This window comes from Emys orbicularis, chromosome 2 (assembly GCF_028017835.1).
Source record: "Emys orbicularis isolate rEmyOrb1 chromosome 2, rEmyOrb1.hap1, whole genome shotgun sequence".
NCBI lineage: Eukaryota > Metazoa > Chordata > Testudines > Emydidae > Emys > Emys orbicularis.
Window position 1 is genome coordinate 163,050,511 of NC_088684.1, and position 23,227 is coordinate 163,073,737.

The 23,227-nt window shown below is 41.5% G+C and overlaps 2 protein-coding genes across 3 annotated transcripts in view; one reads left to right on the forward strand and one right to left on the reverse strand.

Moving 5' to 3' along the window:
• Window positions 1-6,973: 6,973 nt before the first annotated feature.
• CCT5 (chaperonin containing TCP1 subunit 5) lies at window positions 6,974-20,683 on the reverse strand. Its single transcript, XM_065397944.1, has 11 exons — window positions 20,499-20,683; window positions 17,228-17,288; window positions 16,957-17,121; window positions 16,250-16,448; window positions 13,710-13,902; window positions 13,340-13,489; window positions 12,884-13,003; window positions 12,222-12,407; window positions 11,043-11,180; window positions 9,964-10,144; window positions 6,974-7,622 (listed from the first exon to the last, which is right to left on the reverse strand). Exons 1-11 carry the CDS (start codon window positions 20,601-20,603, stop codon window positions 7,495-7,497), a joined length of 1,626 nt encoding a protein of 541 aa, XP_065254016.1. The 5' UTR covers window positions 20,604-20,683; the 3' UTR covers window positions 6,974-7,494.
• Window positions 20,684-20,893: 210 nt separating this feature from the next.
• ATPSCKMT (ATP synthase c subunit lysine N-methyltransferase) overlaps window positions 20,894-23,227 on the forward strand; it is a 39,263-nt gene continuing 36,929 nt past the window's right edge. The window contains exon 1 of one of the 2 annotated variants that reach the window (XM_065397947.1): window positions 20,894-20,962. The gene's annotated coding sequence lies outside the window, so the exon portion shown is untranslated. Of the gene's footprint in view, window positions 20,963-21,077; window positions 21,363-23,227 lie in introns of those variants that run through there. The other variant, XM_065397945.1, reaches the window with a different exon arrangement.

Genomic DNA, 23,227 nt, shown 5'->3' on the forward strand with positions numbered 1-23,227 from the left:
TCCTATGGGGCAATATTAAAAAGCTGGCAAAACACCACTGTCAGAGCTAGATTGTTAGTTTGCAATAGGGCCTGGTGTTTACTGAGACAGGGAGAGGGGGTTAATAGCTTGTTGTGAAAGGGAGAATGGGCCAAGCCATGTCATAAAACTGGATATAGTGGAAAGAACCCAGGACAGGAAAATGCTGGCCCCAGCAAAAGAGCTGGAAGCAGAAGAGTGAAAGTGGGTAGCAGAAGCCTGTGAAAAAAAGGAGGAGGGGAAATGGCAGCCCAAGAAAAACAGAAGAAAAAGGCAGTATGATCTTAAAAAACTGGAATTACAAGGACAGAGCCCTCAGCCCCTGTGTACTACTCACAGGGACTGCGCAGCTGGGACAAACTGTGCCCGAGTTAGAGGGAGAGGGATTGCATCGCAGAGTATCTTACTCCATAATATCTTACTCCACAAAGCTGTTACTATTGTGACCTGTAGCAAGAGGGAATATGTCCCCAGGTTCCTAGAGGTAAGCTTTGAGGAGAAAGAGGTAGTTGAGAAGGGAGAGGAGTCTTGTGCACCCTTATCAGCAGAAAGTAGTTATGAGTCTCTAAGCGAGGGGAGTGAGGATTCACCACCCTTAGCTGAGGCAGCTCTCAGTACAAGCAAAAGCCAAATAAAGTTTGCCGGAGAACTAAGTGCAGATACCTCCCTGGAGAGCATGGGGGAAGCCATCCTTTGTAAGGCCATGGAGAAGCTCTTTACAGAAGAGGGAAGGATTTACAGAGAGGCCCTAGTTGGGAAAAATAAAAGTCCAGGAAGCTCTACAAACAATTGTGCTCACAAAGCATTGTGTCCAGTTAATGCTACTAATTCACAACTGTCATTCTGCTGGAAATGGAGAGGACATATGCAAGGCTAAAGAAAAACTTCTGTTGGCTCAATATTCAAAATTTATGACCCCTAAAGAACACTCCCCTCCAGAGCCCTAAAAGGAACCCAAGATTCCTGAATGGAACTGCTACAACAGGAGAATCTGAGGGAGCCCCACATCATAATACCCTATAGCTCATTGCTTAAAGCCTCCTGTTCAAATCCTTTCTCCCCATCTAGCAGGGAGGGGGGAATTGAACCTGGGTCTCCCACAACCCAGGAGCATGTTCTGACCATGGGGCTAAAAGTTACAAGATCAGCACCTGCTTCTCTGGACTTTTTGCATGGAGCAAGTCAGGCATCTAATTCATTCCTACAAGAAACACCTGACTCCAGGTGGTAGGTTCCTCTTTGTAGATTGCTAAGCAGAGATAGGTGCCTCCCAGATTTAGGCATCTATCTATCAGAGAGGGGTAGGGCTTAGCACACACCTCTTTTGTTGGTATCTCCCACTGGATACCTTAGATGATTGCCTAGCGTGCGTGCTGGCTTTGTTGATTGCAATCTAATGCTATGTCTACTCTTAAACCACTACAGTGGCGCAGCTTCATCACTGCAGCTATAGCGTTTCAGTGTAGCCATTCACCAAAGTGATGGTAGGGGTTCTCCCATTGCAGTAGCTAGGTCGATGGAAAAATTCTTCCTTAGACCTAGTGCTGTCTACACTGGGGATTAGGTCGGCTTAACTGTCACTCAGGGATGTGTATTCTTCACACCCCTGAACAATGTAGCTGGGTTAACTTAACTTTTTTGTGTAGACCTTACCTAAGGTGCCTATCTTATCCCATTCTTTCTAAAGGGAGCCTAGGCTTGTGGACCTCAGTGCTGGTCCTGTGATTTCCTAGGCACCTGAAAGTTAGGCACCGTGATGCTCAGCATTGCAATGCCTAAATCCCTTTGTGGGTCCCACCCACAGTGAGTATAGACAAATGTTAAACTGCCTTGTCTCTTTTCACTGTCCAAGATAGATGAAATGCACAGCATCATAGAAAAGAAATTACTTTAATTTTTCACTTTAATACTGACCTGAATTTGACACCATTCCATTATTAAAACAGTATTCTAATAGTATTTTTAAAGGTGGTGGTTTTGGAATATTACAAACTAATTTAAAAACATTACACAACTTCCAATTAGTTTAAAAAATGATTAAGTTGTATTGTGATGAAATAAAGGTAGATCTGCAACTAATTATCAGGCTGGTGTTCTTCCAGGTTTAATCCTGCAGTCATTGTGCACACAAAATTCTTAATGGGAAGTGCATGCAAGTAGGGGCAGGAAGGTCAGGCAACCAGGAGCATAATGATCAAGAAAAGTTTGTCAGAACATTGCTGATAGGCACACATGGAGCTTACATGTCCATAACCTTAACAGGGTTTGACTGTTAGGATTATACTTGTTGGTAAAGCATGATTAGGAGCTATAACCCAATTCTGGTTGTGAAATGAACTTTTTAAAGTAGAGTTTGATTCTGGTAAGAAACAAGACAAAAGTTGTTGTAAATGTATTTCTGTTCTATAGTGTGTATGATGATTCCACACAGAGGGGAGTCATGGAGTTATACTGCCCCCTGCAGTTCTAACTGTAGCTCTAGTATTTTCTTTTTCATGTTCACATTGAAAAAATTGGTACATGCACATCACTACGTATATGCAAGGTTAAGGTTGAGATTTTAATCACTAGTCAAAGACTTCAGAATGTAAGGTTCCCACAGCAACATAACTGAGCATGTGGACACTCAGCATTATATAGAACTTTAAATGTACAAAGCACAGATCCCATTGACATTAATTGCAGCTGTGGATGCTCAACACTCCCGCAAATTGTGTACTCCAGGAAATGAGGGCAGCCTTGTCTCCTGTTTCTCTCACTTTCCACAAGTGGGTCCTGTGGGAGGGTGATCCCCACCCACGCCTCACTTCTGGCCCTCCAGAATTCCCCCTTGGTACCCTGCCCAACGACTCTCCCTGTGTGTCCCCAACATGCCACCTCAGCTGACTGCATAACATTTAGCTGGTCTGCCTCTGAACTGCACCCAACAACATCTGTATGCGCTCGTGCTTCACACCATCCACTTTCTTGCCTTTGTGTCGCACCCTGACATAAAATGGCAGGACCTGTTGTTACCTAAGGAGGGTGAGGAACCCTGGTGGGCCCTCCAGGAATATTAGCTGGCAGCACCTTCATGGAACCTTGAGCACAGGGTTCGTGAACTCACCGGACACCTGCTGTGGTTCGTGAACTCACCGGACACCTGTCCCTTTTGCAGGAAGAGGGAGATCTCGGTATGGTGTATCAGGTTGCAGCATCTCTTGCTGAGGTTCTGGCTTCACTTTTCCCTGCATCGTCTGATTTCTACAGACTCCATCCGTGGCCCCACAAAGTCATGGGACCTCCTCATCAACTTCCTCCTGACACTGGCCATGGTGGCCATCTACCGTACCAGGAGGAGGAAGCAGGATGGGGGTGGGTACTTTGCAACTGTGGGGCCTGTTTCCATTCCCTTACCCTATCACATCTCCTGGCAGAGTTCCTCTGGGCAGTGCCCACTGACTCCCTAAAAGCCTGAGGGACAGTGGGCTCTGTCTGGGGTTCTCTTGTTGGTGTCCCCTTCTGGTTTCTTGATTTTTAAACTTTGACCTCCCTGGTGTTCCTGTTTTCTCCTTTGTTGTCCTCCATAATCAATTGGCACCTGGACTTAGTGGTTCTTCTCCCTTAGTTGAAGGGAAGGACCTTTAGTTTTGGGTAGGCCCAGACTCGCCTGTACCAGTACTTTACATAGTATTTAACCCTGATTCATTCCCAGAGCAGAGTCCAGTCTGTGCACTGAATGAGGCAATGGTCTTGTGGAAAAATTGTATGTGATCATGTAATTAAATACTGTCATACTGCACACAAACTGGTAACCTTAACTCTGGCATTTCCTAACTTTTGAGTGCTTGACTTTGCAACATTTTTAATATATTTTTAATGTAATTTTCTAAATTAAAAAAACAAAATAAAAATCAAATTTTGTCTTGTGGAACCATATTGAGCCCGTGTGTGTTTTCAGAAGGGTTGGAACCTTTAGATTCACTGCACAGACCTCTGCCAGTTGAACTAAAGGAATAATTGATAATAACAGTAGGTTGTCATCCTCCACATAGACCAGCATTACAAGAGGGAGAGACACAGACTCTGTCTGTGGGTTTCACAGATATTTGCTGACAGCAGAGGAATGATGAGATGCAGGAATCTTCGGTTCCATTCCAGGCTCTGTAGCGTAGCGGGGAACAGACACTTCTGCTCTATTCCCTCCAATCTGTCCCTGTCCTATCACTTCCATACCCCTGGCTCCTCATGCCAGTCCCATCTTGCCTACCCAATTCGTTTCCACTCCTCAGACTTCTTTTCATAGTCCCAGCATCCTAGTCCAGCCCGTCACTCTCCCCTTCACAAAGGATCCTTTTCCAAATCTCCCCCATCTCCATGAATAACTGTGGCTCTTTCCCCTTTTGCATTCAAAGCAGTTAACTTCCTCTTCCATGGTGGCTGTGTCATCAGGGAAGGCACTGACAGCACAAGTGAGAGCCCACAGCTACAAATGCAGGGAAAGTCCTGCTCAGCACAAATGGAAGCTTTAGGGAATTTAGCTGCCAAGCTCCCACATCACCCCAAGAATGTGCAAACTGCAATTTTTCAAACGCATAGCACTTGGCCAAATTTAGGTGAATTTTCACAGGCATGGCAAAAGCCCTACTCTATGGCCTGGAGGTGCTAGACCATCTCAAAGAAAAGGTTTCCACAATTTAATATGGGCAAATTGTACTAATCTCTAGCCTTGTTCTTGGAAACAGAACAGTTTTGTCTGACATTTTCCAAAGATATTCAGCCTGAGGCTGACACCTGCCTTGGAAAATTTCACTCTGAAGAGTTGAAGTTTGGCAAAGTTTAAGCAACTGAACACAGGATCTTATAATGGGAAGTATCAGGCAGCCTTAAGAGGAAGTAGTATCAGCCCTGCCTAGAATAGCTTTTGAGTACAGAATCACACAGTAAGCAAGGAGACAATCTCCTGCCAGTAATACAACATAAAAGAAGCTCCACTTTAATCTTATGATTCACAACCCATTTTGTTGGAGCCCTCTCCACCCCTACCTTCCAAAGGCTGCGTAGATGTGAACTAGCTCCACTCTTATTTTCTCTCACTTGTTAATTTAATATTTTGGGAGGAAAGATTTGAGGGCTTTAATTTCTTTTGTCTTCTTCCTCCCCTACTTCCTGGCTGATCATCTCGGCATTCCCCCAAAACTAAACATGTTACCCATGTATGGGAACTGACGTAAGTTCTGTAGCAAAAAAGGGGAGCTTGAAATTGTAGCCTCAAACACTATACAAGGCAGCTGCTCCTATATCTATCTGCTGCCTCAGAATCTGGCAGAGGCTTCCTTGGAAGCACCAAGCTAGCACTTTGCATGCAACTATGGAAACATGGTAGCAGGGCAAGGCCCATGAAGGATCCCGTAACTTGTGGCAGCCCTAATGCTCAGGCAGATTGTGGTGGCCCCGCACAGCACAATTATATGGTAACTATTGAAATGGATGCATGCAGTTAACACAGGTGAGTTAGGAAACCATAAACTGAATTTCCCTATTAAAGCCTCAACTAAAACTTTAGGGCATTTAAAAAAAAAATATAATTTGATGTTAATCTAATGTTTGGACTTGAGTCAACAACTCCTCAATTCTTCCTATAGAATTGCACATTTAAAGATCTATTTAACAGGTAGGCACCAATGAAAAGGTCTTTTAGATATTAGCTTACACCTTTTGAGATTTAACACACAAATAACTTACAGTGGAATAGTAACTTGCCAGCCATTTCTCATTTAAGGTCTTCTGAGCAATTTTATTGTACCATTCCCAATATACTATGCAGTACTGGAACACTTTTGAAACAAGTATATCTTGAAATGACAGCTACAATATTTCTGGAAAACAATACTGGAGCTGTTGGCATGATTGATCATTTATTTTGGAAACAACCAAGAATCCACACCTCTCAATGTTTACACTATAAATAGCCATTACTGAAGCATAGTGTAGATTATTCTTCAGTATGTCACTTTCCATAGTAGAAAGCTCCTCTGTGCAGTTGAAGCACATGGAAGTTGAAGTTCAGTTTTACTTCATTTATTAGAAATGGGTGACATGCTTACTTATTAGGAAAGTAGCTTTTGAACTTTGTGATTTAAATTTCCCAAGTGAAAGAATTTAATCTTTCCTTCTTAAACTGCAGTAAAACACTGCCGTTGGGTCTCCACTGAGTTTTATCATGTTAGTCTTTAGTTTCTCCTGTGAGGTGGTGTTTCATCATGTGTCAGCATTCAAGGGTATGTCTACAAGGTATAAAAACCCATGGCTGGCCAGTCAGCTGACAGGCTAAGGCTGAAAAACTGCTATGTAGATATTTGGGCCCAGGCTGGAGCTTGAGCTTTGGGACCCTGTGAGGGTGGAGGGTCCCAAAGCTGACTCCAGCCTGAGCTCAACCATCTACACAACAACTTTTAGCCCCAAAGCCCAAGTCAGCTGACCCGGGTCAACCACGGCCATGCTGTGGGTCTTTTATCCCTGTGTAGCTGTACCCCAAGTGGCAACAATAGGGAGTAGCACTAATCATTATTAGTGCTACTAATAATGCACTAATTATTAGTGCATTTTACTTAAGTAAAAGCAGCTAAAACTACTAGTTTAGAGAACAATAAAAATTAAATGCTCACATAAGGGAAATGGAAGCTTTAAAACAGACCAGCTACAAAGACCCCTAATTCTGCAAAGCACTGAAGCATACAAGTAGTTTTATTGAGCAAAGCACTTTAACATACGTAATTTTCAGCACAAGTAGTCCCAGTTACTAAAGTTAAGCGCAGATTTAAGTGATTTGCTGAAACTGAGCCAAAATAAAGATAAGAACAAATGATGTAGTCCAATTTTAGAGGAAAATGAAAGGACTGGACTTTCTACATTTCTAAAATGCAGCTATGACTAATACAAAATTCTGCAACAAACTGAAAATTAGGGAGGATGGACAGTGTAAAATCAAGTTTATTATCATGTGAACAAAGAATACTGCATTATTCATGTGCATATTTAATTCCATACAAGACTCCATTTTTAAAGTTTATGTAAATTGACACAGAATTTCCAGTCTGCTGCACTGAAGAGCTAGAGAATCCAGACCACTGGACATTCAATGGTAAGAGATTCTGCCTACAGGCAACAGGAGTAGTCTGCTGCAGGGACAATAGATGAAGGGCCATAAATAATTTGAACAATAGAACATCTGAGCTATCTTTCTTGACACATGTCAATATAAAAGGATGTGAATATTTGCTAGGAAACACGTAAGAACATACAATGATGCCTCAAACAACTCAAAGCCACAACTGCTAAATGGTACTTTATTGTCTTCAACAACTAGCAGTTACAGTATCTAAAACAAAAAGAAAAGTTGTCAAGAAATAAATAGCTGAAGATGAACTGTTGAGATCCCACTGATTTTTCTTAGTGCAGTGGCTCCATTACATTTTATTCCTTGTTTTTCAGCCTTCATTCTTCAGATTCTCCTGGCCTACGAATATCATCAATCTTTAGAATCATTCTAACCATCTGAGTAGCCAGAGCAATCTGTTGCTTTTTACCAATTAAGGTTTCTATGACATGTTGTTTCTTCATATCTGTCAAAAGAGGGGAAATAATTAGACATCCCCCCAAAAGTCAAAACCCACCAAATTAGACACATTAAAAGAGCCCGCAGAGCGCAAATCACATTTCAGATTTAAAATTCTACCTCCGTACAATCACACCCTTCTACCAAAACTCAGAATTTTATTCTACATGCATATTATTCCCTTTCAGCTGTTTAGAGATCACAGTAAGGTATAGTGAAGAAAAACATGCCGGTACGAGCAGCTGACTTATTTCTCTGACATTGTACACTTTGTTTGGCCAGTCAAGTGCTCATGCTACAGCTGAGACATTTCTTGAAAAAAGAAGACTTCAGGTTTACATCTCAGTCTCAAAAATTGCTTTGAGCTGAAAGTTCCCAACTTGGAGCACAGTATTTTTTTTTTTTTTTTTAAACTTCTCTATATTCACTAGGGCAACGCATTACATTAATCATGATAATAAGGCACGGCATGAAAACAATGAAGGGAACATGACACTTACAAAAGTAAAGACAGTTCCAAGTCAAATCCTCATCTGAACTCATTCTACTTATGCCCAAACGTTTTACTCATGTGGTATAAAATTAAGGTTTTTATTTCAAATTCTTCAAATATGAAGAAGTACTAAGTGATTAATTCATGTTTCAAGAGCTTGAATTCAGAAATTCATGTTGTAATAGACAATGGTTGGTAGATAAGCGTTTTTCAAAATGAAGTCAATCACCCAGAAAATCCAAATAATCAATCCCAGTAAGGAGCTCATTTAGAAAATCTGTCAATAGGCACCCAAATTTGGAGAACATAAACATACATTTGGACACTCACCTGTTTGTTGCAGCCTTGATTTTTTACATGTTGTGGGTGACCACACATACAAGTGAGTTTAACAAATATTACAAATAATTATTTGGGGTTAAATTAAAACAAAACAAAAATGCTCAGCAGAGCAATAAAGAATTTATGGTCTCCTGAAGGCATCTGATTCAAAACATTTTTACTTTTTATTGTTTACATGTCATAAAATACTCTTAAATTTCTTGGATTAAAGTAAGTAATTTACTATGTGACCCCTACAATGTATTTTGATTAGTGCTTTCAACCTTGAGGGTCAAAAGGTGACTGTTGATATTTTTAAAAATCTCATCAAGCTACACATTTATTTACAAAGTGAGTAACTTTTAGACCTTTCACAGTGATCTTAAATAAGAGGATCCAGATTCTCTTTTCTAACATTCCGCCCCCTGAATATTCCCATCTCTTTCCCCTCTAGCATGATTTTTAACTTCATAGAAAAGAATAAATGCAGCTTCCATGTGCCAGTGATAGACTACCATAAGGCACACCGACAACAGTCCTTTATGTAGCAGCTTAAGTACTTTCATCACAAGGAAGTCAACCAGGCATAAAGAAAATTACAGAGTATATTTTGTATGGATAAACGTGCCAATACCATATTATGAAAAACTTCCCACTGTGCCTTAAACTCACTTGTTCAAGTTCCTACTTTCTTCTCTGAAAAACATGTCTTAAGTAGGAAAACAGCATGGGTGAAACAATGTTGTAGTGAAGATGCAGTCGCATAGGTAGTGGCAACGGAGGCGTGGCGGAGCTAGGATGGTACATACGTATCAGTTTCAGGCGGGTTTGTACTCAGAATAGCTCGATTGTGTCTCCATTGCAGCTGCCTAAGCTACACTGCTATTTATGCTACTGCTAGCTCTCATCAAGCTGCCACAAGCACATGTACACGAGCAGGGGAATCCCGTCCCTAGCTCGTAGCGCAGACCTAGCCTTGGTATTAGTATAAAATAGATAATATTGGATTGATTTTTTTTCACAACACCATTTAAAAAAAAGTTTTAAACTATAATACTGTTCTGAAAAAAAAAAAAAATCATTACTCTTATAATGTTCTGTACCAAAACAATTCTGGGATCCAGTGTTCAGATTATAAAAATTCTTAACTCTGTTCTAGTAACCTGAACTGGACATTTGATGGGATAAATAACACTATTTTCTTAGAGAGAGGACAATAATTTCTACACAAGTGTTTTAAGAGAAAAGAATGAAGAAAAAGTTAGAACCATAGTTTACTATTAGATACAACAGGTGTTTTTAACCCATTACAAAAATTACCAGAAAATTTAGGAGCCACATTAGTCCAATAAGTAGCCGCAAACAAGAACTTCATTATACACAGTAACCCAACAAAGTTAAATTCTTCATAGGACATTTTCCGAAGTCTCTGTAGTACTCACGGTAAGTCTATTACAGCTTTTTACATTTGTTGAGAAATGCCTTCCATTTAGCAACTCTCCACAATATTCACAGCGTATTAAGGATTTCTTACCATTTGTTCCTTTGCGCAAACAATCGATCCCAAGAGCAGGATTGTTTTCTTTCACTTGTCTAGCTCGCACTTCAGTCATAGTCTGTATGGGATTCATTCCACTGTTTTCAGAAAGCGCCATGGGAATGACTTCTAGGGCATCAGCAAAAGCCCTCATAGCATACTGTTCCAAAGAGGGGCACTAGGAGAGTACAGGCTTATATTAGACTGTTGGCAAAACCAAGTTACCACATTGAAACAGTGAAAGAATTTATCCATATACTATAGATGCAAGTGTTCCTTAAAAACATGGCCCATCCTACCCAACAGGATGTTTATATGTGGTGCCAACATACTTATATGCATAATACATCCTACATCAGTCTTAAGAACAAACGGCTTGTTTACATGGCAAGCCATTTCACTGTGTGACTCTACAATGCATCAGCTGGCCGCTCAGTAACTCATCACATGGACCCTGCTACAGTGCAGTAAAAGTCCTGGCATGAATGGTGGGAGCGACTGCAATCTTATTATCATATTGAAATGAGGGTCTAGGGGTAGGGGATGGAGTCATGTGCCACTGAATGCCCCATCTACAACCATAGTCTCCATTCCAGGAGCTGCACATTTTGACCTGGCTAAGGTTACCACCTTTTAAAACAAAACCCTAAGATCTGTACTTGAATTCAGACATGACTTTGATAAATTTAAGTTGTCCTATTTCATCTGTCAAAAGACAATATCAGTATTGCAAAAGGAACATCACTGATAACAGTACATCAGTCTGGAAAGATAGCTAGCAACCCAATAGAAAATTTCACGCTATCATTTAATCAGTAACCACAAAGTAGTTTACTAAAGCACAACAGCTTTTTTTTTTTTTTTTTAAAAGCACAACAGCTTTTCTTCTTCTACTTTGCTTTTTTATGGTGAAGCAGTTACTATGTGAAAAACTAAAACTACATGATGCTGTGCATAAGTGAAAGCATGAAATTCCTTAACATACACTTGTTTTTCAGTTACAGATACTAAAGGTTGATGTTTTCCTTGAGCAGGAGAATGATGAAAAAGGTTTTTTTTTTTTTTTTTTTTTTTACCTTATCTGCTGTTTCACTAACTGCCAAAGCACAAGAGATCTCAGCAGCACCTCCTCCATACACAATGCGGTTATCACGAACCAGGTTCCGGATTACACACAACGCATCATGAAGAGATCGTTTTGCTTCTTCGATAATCTTGAATTTTAGAATATAACAAGTTATGTTACAGTACGTAAAGTTAGGAGAGTCCCGAAAATCTTACTTCGTCAAGGTTTCCTAATACAGAATCAGAAACTCCACACAACCAAGTAATATCTGAATAGAAATCTATTGTTGTAATGACCTAGATTTTTTTAATTCACTGTTTTCATGAAACCTTACATTTTGAAATAATCAGCTTTTCAATACTTAGAAATTACACATGCACATTTTAAAAGATTTTCAACCCTTCACTTGGATGACCAAATCGCTTTTCAAGCCTGGGGTATTTCCAAGAGAAAAACAAGGGTTTTTACACTAAAATATTTATGGTTCATACTTCAGAAAGTCCATTTAATATCTTGATGCGTTTTATTTTTTTTAAAAAAGCTAATCAAACCTCAAAAGCAGTTAAAAAAAAAAAAAAAAAGATTACAAATCTATTTTAACTCTTTATTTGTACCCTCTCAGTTTCCCCCTCTTTCTTATGCTTTTGGCTCCAAATAGGACTTAAGTACCAGCAGGATAAGCGCAACACACTAGACACCAATCGATTTAATGCAAAGTTCTGAAATTTGGTTTCTGTCTACAGGAGACACCATTCTTATTTAAAGGTCAAGCCAAGACTTACAGATGAAGATTAGATATCTACTGCTATGTGAAAATGAGTAAGTGCCTGATCCTCCAAATTATTCAATATAATTTTATTCAAACGAGCAGTCCATTAAAAGTAAAAGGCACTAGGCACAAGAGTAAAGTTACTCATAGTGCATGATAACAAAGGATCATCAGTTTTACTCAACACCAAACAACGTGAATCTAGTGGTACTTTGCACAGCGAGTTGCCACTCTTAACAAGCAATCACTGTTGACTGTCCTAGTCAAGTGGACTACTGACTTGTTCACTCCCTCTAGCCACACTTCAGATAAGACAGTACAACATTGAGGCTTCTTTTGGATGCACCTGCTGATTTTGCAAGCCGATAGGAATTAGCAGAAGACATGTTCAAACTCTCATTTACATATTGAGCATCTCACCATCTTATTTCCTCCTCTAATGAAGATGGTAACAGCTCTGGAATTCTGACATTGCTCAATAACAAGCATTTTATCCTTTGTTGTTCCAAATGAGATCTCCCTGACAATGCCAGCAAAGCCTAGTTTCTCAGACGTGAGTTCGCAGAAACGAGGAACGATGCGCCCTCCGGTTGCAATGGCAATCAACTACAAGTAAAAAAACAAAGTCATTTTGAAAAGAATTTTTTCTCAAGGGGTTTTTTTAATTGTGGGAGATAGGTGGAAGAAGGCCAGCTTATGGACTAGACTCTGAAATGGATGCTTCCCCTCCTTCAGAGTATTTCAGGGAATGAGTTGCTTCTGCAGAGCAAGGAATGAAATTTTAAACATGGAGTCTTAGGTCACCTATTACCCATCACACTTTTTAAGCTCAATTTTAACTCCCATCCATCAGTTATTATGTGTACTGGGGTAGTGTCTAGAGGATTAAATTGTGGATCATGGCCCCATTGACAGTGGGCCCTTCTCTCAAGTGCTATTTTACAATCAGTCATTTAGACTCATGTATATTAGTTGTGCTGCTCTCCTCCTGAAAGCCAGAGCTTCTGAAGTGATCATGTGTTAAATCCTTTGTCAGCCAGTCAAGGCAGATGCAAAATGAAGTCGGAAAGAAGTTTACTTACTTCTATTTCAGGTCCACCAACCCAACGAACAGCAGGCAGCTCATTCTGAAGCAATAAGTGATTTGCCTCGTCATCAAAACCCCACTGGCAAATAGCTAGGTTTGCACCAGTGTCTTTAATCTGAAAGCAATTCCAATATATGTTGCTAAGTTAAAAGCAATACAATGGATTTAATTTGAACTCACAAGTACCAAAATACAGTGGATACAAAGGATGACCCGTAAAGACACTAACCATGGAACTGAATTTCAAACTGCAGTCTGTTAATTAATTAATTACAGCTATTTTGTTGTTGTTAGTTTGTAATTCAGTTGTAATTTTTTAAAAGTATATGTATGCAAGCAGGTCTGCTTCTTATGAGACTACTAGTCAAATCATACATGAAAAGCAAAATATTTCACTCTTGTATACACTGGGGAAAAGTCATCAGGGATAAATACATTTATAAACTCTAACCTGTTTCACCATCTCTTCAAATTTCTCCTTTTCATATTTCTGCAGTGCCTTGTAATCTTCCACGGATGTTACATCAAGCTTGTGCTTGGTTTTAGGCTTAGGTGGCTCAAATGGACAAGTGAGAATTGCAATTTTAGCATCTTTAACTTCCTATATGTTAAAATAAAGATAAAGATTAATTATTTTGACCTCAATAATATCTGCACTCTCCCCCCTCCCCCACCCCATACTAATAAAGCTATTTTTTCTACAAGCTAGGAAAGAGAAACTTCTATTTTAGAGTACATGAGAGGTGTTCAGATACAGCAGTTAGAGGGGCAAAGAAAAGTTCCTTGATGGTTTAAATAACTACCAAAAAAGACTGACTCACTTTAGGCATCTGTGGATGGCTGAAATCTTTATCCACAATCACTCCTTTAACCAACTGGGTATCTTCCAGTCTCCCTCCCACTTTGCCTTGTACTTTGATTAGCTCAAAATCAACATCTTTGCGTTCCATATCAGCCACTGTCAGTACAGCATTTACAGCAATTTCTGCCATTTGTCTGTTGCAACGATTAATTCTAAATTTAAGCAAAATGTAATGAAGTTAGTTAAGATTGTTCAAAACGTCCCCCCTCCCCAAGAGAACAATTGTCCTAATAGAGAACAAACGTTATTTGAGCTTTGAATGTTTGTTCATTGTAGGAAGATGAGAGAAGAGAAGAGGAGAAAAAGATAGTTAAACTACAAAACAGGAGATAAAGAATTGAATTTGTATGCCTGTGAAGTGGAGATGGACACCTCTTCTTGAATATCTTACCAAGAGGCAGATTTGGGCTCTCACACTTAACTGATTACAAGTGAGTTATAACCAATAAAGGACCTATAGGGTGCATGCCAAACAACATGCAAGGTACATCTGGGAAAGGACCTCTTTTAATGTGATTACATATACTTGATATATTGGAGCATGGTATAGACAACTGGTGCTGGACCATATGTAGATTTTTGGCTGCACAGAACAAGTTAAACTCTAGATTAAATTCTTTAAGATTAAAGCAAAATGGTTTGATATATCCACTTTAATATGCCCCAAAGACAGGGGAAGGGGAGAGTTGTCTCCAGCTCCGACACTAACTTGAACAGTATACTGAGAGACCTGAAATGTTCGTTAACGTAAGACAAGCAGCAAATGTCACAGATTTAACTGCCCTACATTAAGAACAAACAAAATAGTGTTGATCAGATTTACAGTTAAGTCAAGCATCACTTGTAGCTTTTCCTTTGTTCCAATAGCGACAGGAAGGAACAACAGGATTACTTTTGTTTAAAAAAAAACAAACCCAACAACGAGGAGTCCTTGTGGCACCTTAGAGACTAACAAATTTATTTGGGCATAAGCTTTCGTGGGCTAGAACCCACTTCATCAGATGCACGAAGTGAAAAATACAGGAGGAGGTATAAAGACATGAAAGGATGGGGGTTGCTTTACCAAGTGTGAGGTCAGTCTAACGAGATGAATCAATTAACAGCAGGATACCAAGGGAGGAAAAATAACTTTTGTTTTAAAGTGTCTGGCAGCCCAGCACAAAAAGATAACTCACACCTGAGAAGGGAACTGAGAACAGTCAATGGTCAATTGATTTGTTGAATACTTGTTTATGCATCATGCTGGGTTACCCTATACTGTGTTTCTTAACTAGTGGGTCATGAACATCAATCGAGGGGTCACGAACATTTATTAACAGTCTAAAGCAAAGGACATACACCTCTACCTCGAAATAACGCGACCCGATATAACACGAATTCGGATATAACGCGGTAAAGCAGTGCTCCGGGCGGGGCTGCGCACTCCGGTGGATCAAAGCAAGTTCGATATAACGCGGTTTCACCTATAACGCGGTAAGATTTTTTGGCTCCCGAGGACAGCGTTATATCGAGGTAGAGGTGTATCTCTCTCCTCTCCCCATTACCTTTCAAGGTTAAATATTCTTTGTCGGCCTCTCAACATACACACAAATTATATAGGCTTATTATCATCATCACTGATATAAATTAAATGAAAGGAGGTAGTGAAAACCTTTGACTTCAAAGAAGGGGCTGCAAACCTGAAAAGATTGTGAGACTCTCACCTAAAATGCATGCACCACTTTGGGCTGATCCGCATTTGTCAGCAGAAAACCATATTATGCCATCAAATCACTATCCCGGCAAATTAAAGAGCCACATTTCATTAATTAACCCACGATGAGTATCAAATTAACTATCTAAATACCATTTTACTATAGCCAAATAAATAATTTGCTCTGTCACTACTCTTAATAGAAGTAAAGGTAGCAGATAAGGTTATAATAATATTAGCTATTTGTCACATGTGAAATCCATCTAGTGTCATCTTTTCTTTAAGCAAACTATCATCTTTTAAAAGTGAGGGGAAACAACCACACAGAAATATATAAAGGGAAGTTAGGAAGCGTGGAAGTGGAAAAGAAAGAATTAGACAGATAGCATAGAGGAATTTCTATTGCAGCTGCTTGTCACATCTCATCAAACGTGTAAAGAGAATGGCTTATTAATGCCTCCTCCTAAACTTGCCGCATCAGGGAGTTACAGTAGAGAAATTAACTGGTAATAAAAATAAAAAGTATCAGGGGGTAGCCGTGTTAGTCTGTATCCACAAAAACAACAAAGGAGTCCGGTGGCACCTTAAAGACTAACAGATTTATTTGGGCATAAGCTTTCGTGGGTAAAAAGCTTATGCCCAAATAAAAATAAAAAGTGACGTTTAACTTTAAGGAAAAATTTCATTGAGGAATGTAACGAATTTTATATTCCAGCTAAAAAAGCCAAACAACTGTCAATGATTTTTCCCAAAAATGCTTTCAAGTATGAAACTTCATTAGTTAGGTTTTCCCAGTATAAACTTACACTTTAGAACCTAGAGTTGTCTTTGCAGTCTGGATGAGAGGTTCACTGTTCTGTGGATCAACTGGAAAACTGTCACTGATTTTGTCTAGATTCTCAATGGCAATGCGTGCAGCCTGCTCATAACCATCTGCTATTCTCATAGGGTGAATACCGCGATCTAACAACTGCTCAGCCTGTTCCAATAATGCACCAGCCAGAACTACAAAACACAAAAAACAAGAATTTACTTTCCTCCATCAATTTACTAAGTTATTTTAATCTTGCAATACGTTGTTAGAGCACAGAAAGTGTGTGTAACAGACTTGCCCTTGCAGGCTTACACTATGCCAGACACAAGTTTCTAAAATTCATCAACAGCTGTTGACCAATCTTAGTGAGGAAACTACCCAATTATTGCTTTTTCTTAAGGAGTGAAGATGGAATTGGAAGAAAACTATTTAAGATATGTGAAAAAATAAATACATGGATGCATTTAATACAAGGGATGGAGTGTCAATACTGCCTGCAAATTTAGCCTACCCTTTTAAAAACAAAAACAAACAGCCCCCTACCCCATCCTTCTGATAGAGAGCCCGCAATACAGGAGCTGCAAGAGAATTAAAATGCTAGCTACTCTACTAGGTTTGTTTGAGATGCTAATTGTTTATGTAGGGCCAACTCTTTAAATAACCTGATTTCAAAGGTGATAGGTTTGAAATGTCTCTTACCCACAACTCCTGTAGTTCCATCCCCAATCTCATCATCCTGCGATTTAGACAACTCTACCATAAGTTTAGCTATTTGATGATCCACATCCATCATACTCAGAATGGTGGCCCCATCATTCGTGACAGTCACCTCACCATCCTTGTCCACCATCATTTTATCAAGACCTAAAACAAGTGTTCAAAAAGTATACAAGTTATAAATAATCAAAGAAACCTTACCCCCCCGCCCCCCCCCCCAAAAAAGTGTTTAAACTTACATTCTCATACTTACCATTGGGCCCCAGTGATGTTCTCAATGTATTTGCCACAGCCTTTGCTGCCATTATATGAGACTATGAAACAAAAATGCAAACATAAATTCAATCATTATGACACATCCTTAAAAATACAATACTTTGTTAGTAACAGTATGCAAATAAATAGTGAAAAAGAAAGTCCTTGGATTCTAGTTGTTTGCAGGTACACTTATGTGTCAGAGAAAATTAGGTGTCAGTATTTTCAGGGCCATCGCTTAGCCAGTAGCAATTCCCATCTCCAATGTTTTCCATTGGTGCAAATATGAATAAAACTTGCACTGGCAATGAAAAAGGCATAGTAGCTCCCCCCCCCCCCTTTTTTTAAAACAGCATTAAGTGGGGGTGAGATACAAAACAACTGCTACAGATGATTTTTCTCTATTTCAAGCAGAAGTTAAACTATGTGAAAATTTATATTATAATTATACCCAGATCAGGCAAATTGTGTGTGTTGATATATAACTGATATACCCAAACTTTTCCTTCTGCCCTCCCGCTAGCAGATGCATTAAAGGCATCTGACTAGTGGGCTGGACCTTTGCCTGTGAACTCTAACTCTCTCATACAAAAGTGATGATCTGGGAAGGACTTTCGCCAGATAAAGGATTGTTAACATTCAGTCATTCTTTAAAAATCCGTTGACCTTTCAATAGACCATTGCATTGCTAGTATAGTCAAACTGCTCAGATTATCCACTAGGATACAACAAGAGCATCCCACCTCTGCAGGCGCAAAACACCAAAAATACTGGATTTTTAAAATTATACTTTTCGTCTCCTTCAGCGATGCAACAGGTGAATGATTGAAATGCATCACATTTATTATCTGTGTTACCAAAGCGCTTAGGAGCCCTAATAATGGACCAGGACCCCATTGTGCTATATACTGTACAAACATGGAACAAAAAAATATGGTCCCTCCCAATCGTTTATAACCTAAGGACTGGTCTACACTGAAAACTTCACCCGAGAGACGCAAGTATGCCGACCTAACCTTCAGTGTAGACAGTAATAGGTCGATGGAAGAATTCCTCCGTTGACCTAGCTACCACTTCTCAAGGAAGTAGATTAATTACAGTGATGGGACAACCCTTCTCGTCACTGTACACTGTGTCTGGGCTGAAGCGCAACAGAGGTGCCGCTGTAGCATGGCAGCGGTGCCACTGTAGCATTTTAAGCGTAGATGTACACTAAGTACGAGACAAGAGCCAACAGATGGATATAGGCAGACAGACAATGGAGTACAAGTAAACAATGAGACGATACATGGTCTCGGCACACCCGCTGCCCAGTATTTCGTAGGCAACATGGTAAAACAAAATTTTAGGTCTTGTCTATATAGCCTTGAAGTTTGGACTATCGGGCATATGAGTTGCATGCCCCGAAGTGTTGTACTGTAACTGCACCATGTAAACCCTAATTCATGTTTCCAGGACTACGCTGATGGGAACTGGGTACTTTTTAGTTTACGCTAGCAGGGTTTACACTAGGTAGTTAAATGCAACGCTATAGTGCACTGCAATTCACACCCCCATAATCCACATCCATGTAGACAAGCCCTTAGGAAGAAGGATCAGCAGGATAATGAGGTAGCTTTGAGAAAGTTTATGAGGAGTGCTTCCCAAATATGAGGGGCAGCATGAGAGAAAGGACAAAGGTACTTTGAAAAATGTAACAAGTGGGCAATGGAGACTGACATCATGGGCTGACTGGAGTTGAATATGAACAGCTCAATAGCCTATGACAGATAATAGGTAGCGTGACCATGAAACACCTTGAAAATTAAGACAAGTAGCTTATGTTTGAAGTGACTGAGAAGGGGGAGCCAGTGGAGGGAAGCAAAGAGAGGACTGACATGGTCAAAGAAACAGGATAGGAAAATGATTTTTGCAACAGCATTCTGAATGGATATGAACAGAGCACAACTGCATCTGTCAAATCAGAGAAAAGAATGTTGCAGTAATCTAGATGCAAGATGACAAGAGCCTGGACAAGAATTTTAGTTGTGTGGATGGAGTAGATAGGCCATATCTTAACCATGTTAGCCACAAAGAACTGGCAAGATTCACACACCACCTGGATATGAAGACCAATACAGAGATCCAAGTCAAAGACAATGCCCAGTTTCAGGGCGTAAGTGACAGGCAGGATGGTGGTGTTGTCCACAGTAATTGAGAAAGGAAGTAGCAGGGAGAGCAGATAAGGAGCTTTGTTATAGCCATATTCACTTGGAGCTGACAGCTAGATATCCATGAAATGTCAAAGAGAGAGGCCAAGATTTTAGCTTGGACAGAAAGAGACAGGTTTGCTGCAGGGCATGAGTTGTCAACATACATGTGGTCATTTTATTTGTATTTGTGTATGAAATGGATACCCAGAGAAAAGGTGTAAAGGGAAACGAGAAAGGCACAGTGCCCTGTGGACCCCTCCCCCCCAAAGCTGAAAGGGGAAGGGGGGTGAAGAGCATCCTCCAAAGGACATGCTGAAGGAGCAGTTAGAGAGGTAGGAGAAAAACCAAGAGAAGGAAGCCAAGGGAGAACAACATTTCAAGAGGAGGAGTGTGGTTAACTGTATCAAAAGCAGCTGGCAGGTCAAAGAGAATGAGGATAACATCCAGGTTGTGAGCTTTGAGATCATCAGAGACCTTGAGTGGTTTCAGTTGAGTGCAAGGCAGAGAAACGCGGACTGGAGGAAACGGGCTGCAAACAATGTGCTCAATGCGGTTGGTTATAGGACGGGACCAGAACCGGGGCGGGGGTTAAGCCAGGAGAGACTAACGCACGTTTGCACTGGGGGAGAAGAGCCTGGTTCAGTGTGTGAGAGATTCAAGGGAAAGCCGCAGCTTAACGTTAGTTTAGTAACTGAGCGACCACAGGGCCCGGCCCTGGCGTTTAACAAGGCGCCCGGCGGATCCAGCCGCCCCGCTCCATCCGCACGAGGCAGCAGCTCTGGGCGGCCTAGTGCGCGTCATCAAAGCCTTCGCTCTGGCCGCGGCCGGGCGGCCCCGATGGGGGCGGGGCTACGAGCTCCGCGCACCGGTCACGGCTTTTCCCGCACCGGCCCGGCCCGAAGCCCGGGGGGAGGGGTGAGAGACACACAAAGGTCCGGCGGCTCCAGACCCTACAGGGGGAAGGGGATTAGCGACCAACCACGGGGGGGGGTCTCTGATCCCGGAGTGGGGGAGGGGGAAAGCACATGGATCCAGGGCTAGCAACCGTCGGTTCCCGGGTGGCGCATGCGCAAATACCTTGAGCGCCTCCAGCCCCATGAGGCGGCTCTTGCGATCCTGGTCCTTGAGGATCAGGAAGGGCCGCCCATACTCATCGAACGCGAGAGTCCCCATCGCCGACATGGTCCTGCCGCACCGGAGCCGCTCTGACACCAACCGACGGAGCACGAGCCGCGGCTGCTACCCACCACACCCAACGTAACGTAACGTAACGTAACGGCCGGGAGATTCTGCGCCGCGCATGCGCCGCGGGTTACTACCGGAAGGATTTCTTAGCTGGGACCCGCCCCCACTGAGCCCTTCTGGAAGCGTCTGACGGAAAGAAGGGCGCAAGTCAGAGTGGGAGAGACCACTAAGCGGAACTCCGACACACATCATATTCGCAGGGTCCACGGCACTACAGTGAGAGCAAAAAAAGACGGCGCAAATGCGCGCTGCGAGGCAGGGTACGTTACTCTACAGTGCTATACAGCCTGCCACAGGTGAGCCCCCCCCCGCGTTTCAGGTGGTATCGTCCACTCCGGTGCGCCTGCGTCGGTCGGAGTTCCCGCCTGCTCCTCCGAGTCTCGCGATATCGGCCCCTCGGTGAGCGGAGAGGGTCCCTCCGTGCGGGACCGGGTCCGTGCCACCCCCACCCTCCAGGGGGCAGGGCCTGTCTGCTCCGGCTTGGCTAATGGTGGAGCCGCCCCAGCGTGTTGACCCGGGACCCGCCCGCCAGCTCCTGAAGCGACGCGCTGGGGGAAGCTGGCTCCGGCTGCTGGTTTTTTCCTTTATTACGTCTATTGAAGTCCTAAGAGTGGAAGTTGCTGCCAGAGAGATGCAGGAGTGGAAGGGACCTTGGTAGATCATCCAGTCCTGTCCCCTGCACTGAGACAGGATCAGGTATTCTCTAGAGATTGACCCTGACACGAGCTTGTCTAACCTGCTCTTAAAATCCTCCAGTGACAGATTCCATAACCTCTCTAAGCAATTTGTGGCAGTGCTTAACCACCCTGACAGGAAGTTCTTTTTCTTCTGATGTGTAGCATATACCTTTGCTGCAGTTTTAGCCTATTACTTGTCCTGGCCTTGTGGTGCAGCACCTGACCCAGCGCCCTGGCCGGAGCACTGGAGCAGGGCCAAGCTGCTGGTGCGGCGCGAGGGCTGCAGTTTGCCCACCCCTGAATTAGAGAATTGGTCTGAAATTAACAAAATAAACTTAAATAAAGACAAGTGCAAAGTACTACACTAGGAAGAAAAAGTCAAATTAACAACTACAAAATGGAGAATAACTAACTAGGTGGTAGTACTGTTGAAAAGGATCTGGAAGTTATAGTGTATCACAAATTGAATGAGTCAGCAGTGCGATGCAGTTGCCAAAAAGGCTAATATTCTGGAGCGTATTAACAGGAGTGTCATATATCAAACATTAGAAGATAATTATTTTGCTCTGCTTGGTACTGGTGAGGCCTGAGCTGGAGTACTTTGTCCAATTCTGGGTGCCACTCTTTAGGACAGATGTGGATAAATTGGATAGAGTACAGAGGAGAGCAACAAAAATAATAAAAGGTTCTAAAAACCTGATCTCTGAGGAAAGATTTTAAAAAATTGGGGTTGTTTAGTCTTGAGAAAAGAAGACTGAGGGCGGACCTGGTATAAAACTCATCCAATTTCAGGCCTGTATAAAGAGGATGGTGATCAATTCTGCATGTCCACTGAAAGGACAAAAAGTTATGGGCTTAACATGCAGCAAGAGAGATTCAGGGTAGATATTTAGGAAAAGCTTTCTAACTATATGGGTAGTTAGGCTTTGGAATAGGCTTCGAAGCGTGGTTGTGGAATCCCCCTTAGTGGAGGTTTTGAAGGAGTGGTGGGACAAACACCTCTCAGGGATGTTCTAGGTTTACTACCTAAGCGCAGGGGGCTGGGATGAATGATCTCTCAAGGTCCCTTTCAGCCCTACATTTCTATGAATCTATGTTTCAGTGCAAATCAACCTTTCTTTAGGAACATATAAAAGTACAAATGTAAAACAAGATTAAAATTGATTATTTAAAGTCTGAAAACCTAAAAGTCACTTTTTAAAATTATAGTGGCCTGTATACTTTACTTCAGGTGAGGTAAAGAAAGTTGCAAGTAGCTAGTTAATAGTGGTTGATAGCCAGTCTTCTATGTTGTTGCAGTGGTAACGGAGTCTTCCATCTCTTATAACCAGTGCTCATAGACTCAGATTTTAAGGCCAGAATGGACTATTGGCATTACTTTCAACTTTGTGTCATCTGCAGATTTTATTAGGGCACACTCACTTTTTGTGCCAAGGTCATTAATGAAAAGGTTAAATAAGATTTGTCCCATGACTGATCCCTGAGGAACTCCTCTAGTAACCTCTCTCCAGCCTTACAGTTCCCCTTTTAATATGATCTGTTGTAGTCTTCCCTTTAACCAGTTCCTTACCCACCTTTCAGTTCTCATATTAATCTCCATCTTCTCCAGTTTAATAATTTTCCATGTGGAACCGTATCAAATGCTTTACTAAAATCCAGGTAGATTAGATCTACTGCATTTCCTTTGTTTAAAAAAATCAGTTATCTTTTTAAAGAAAGAAATCAGGTTGGTCTGGCACAATCTACCATTTTGTAAAAACATGTTTGACTTAAAGTAATTCCAAGCCTCGTACACATTCAGATCCTTGAGTTCTTCCGTCCAGTCCACTTCCCTAACTACTTCCCTCTATCTCAGAAGTCTATTTCCTTCCCTACTTAGGTGGA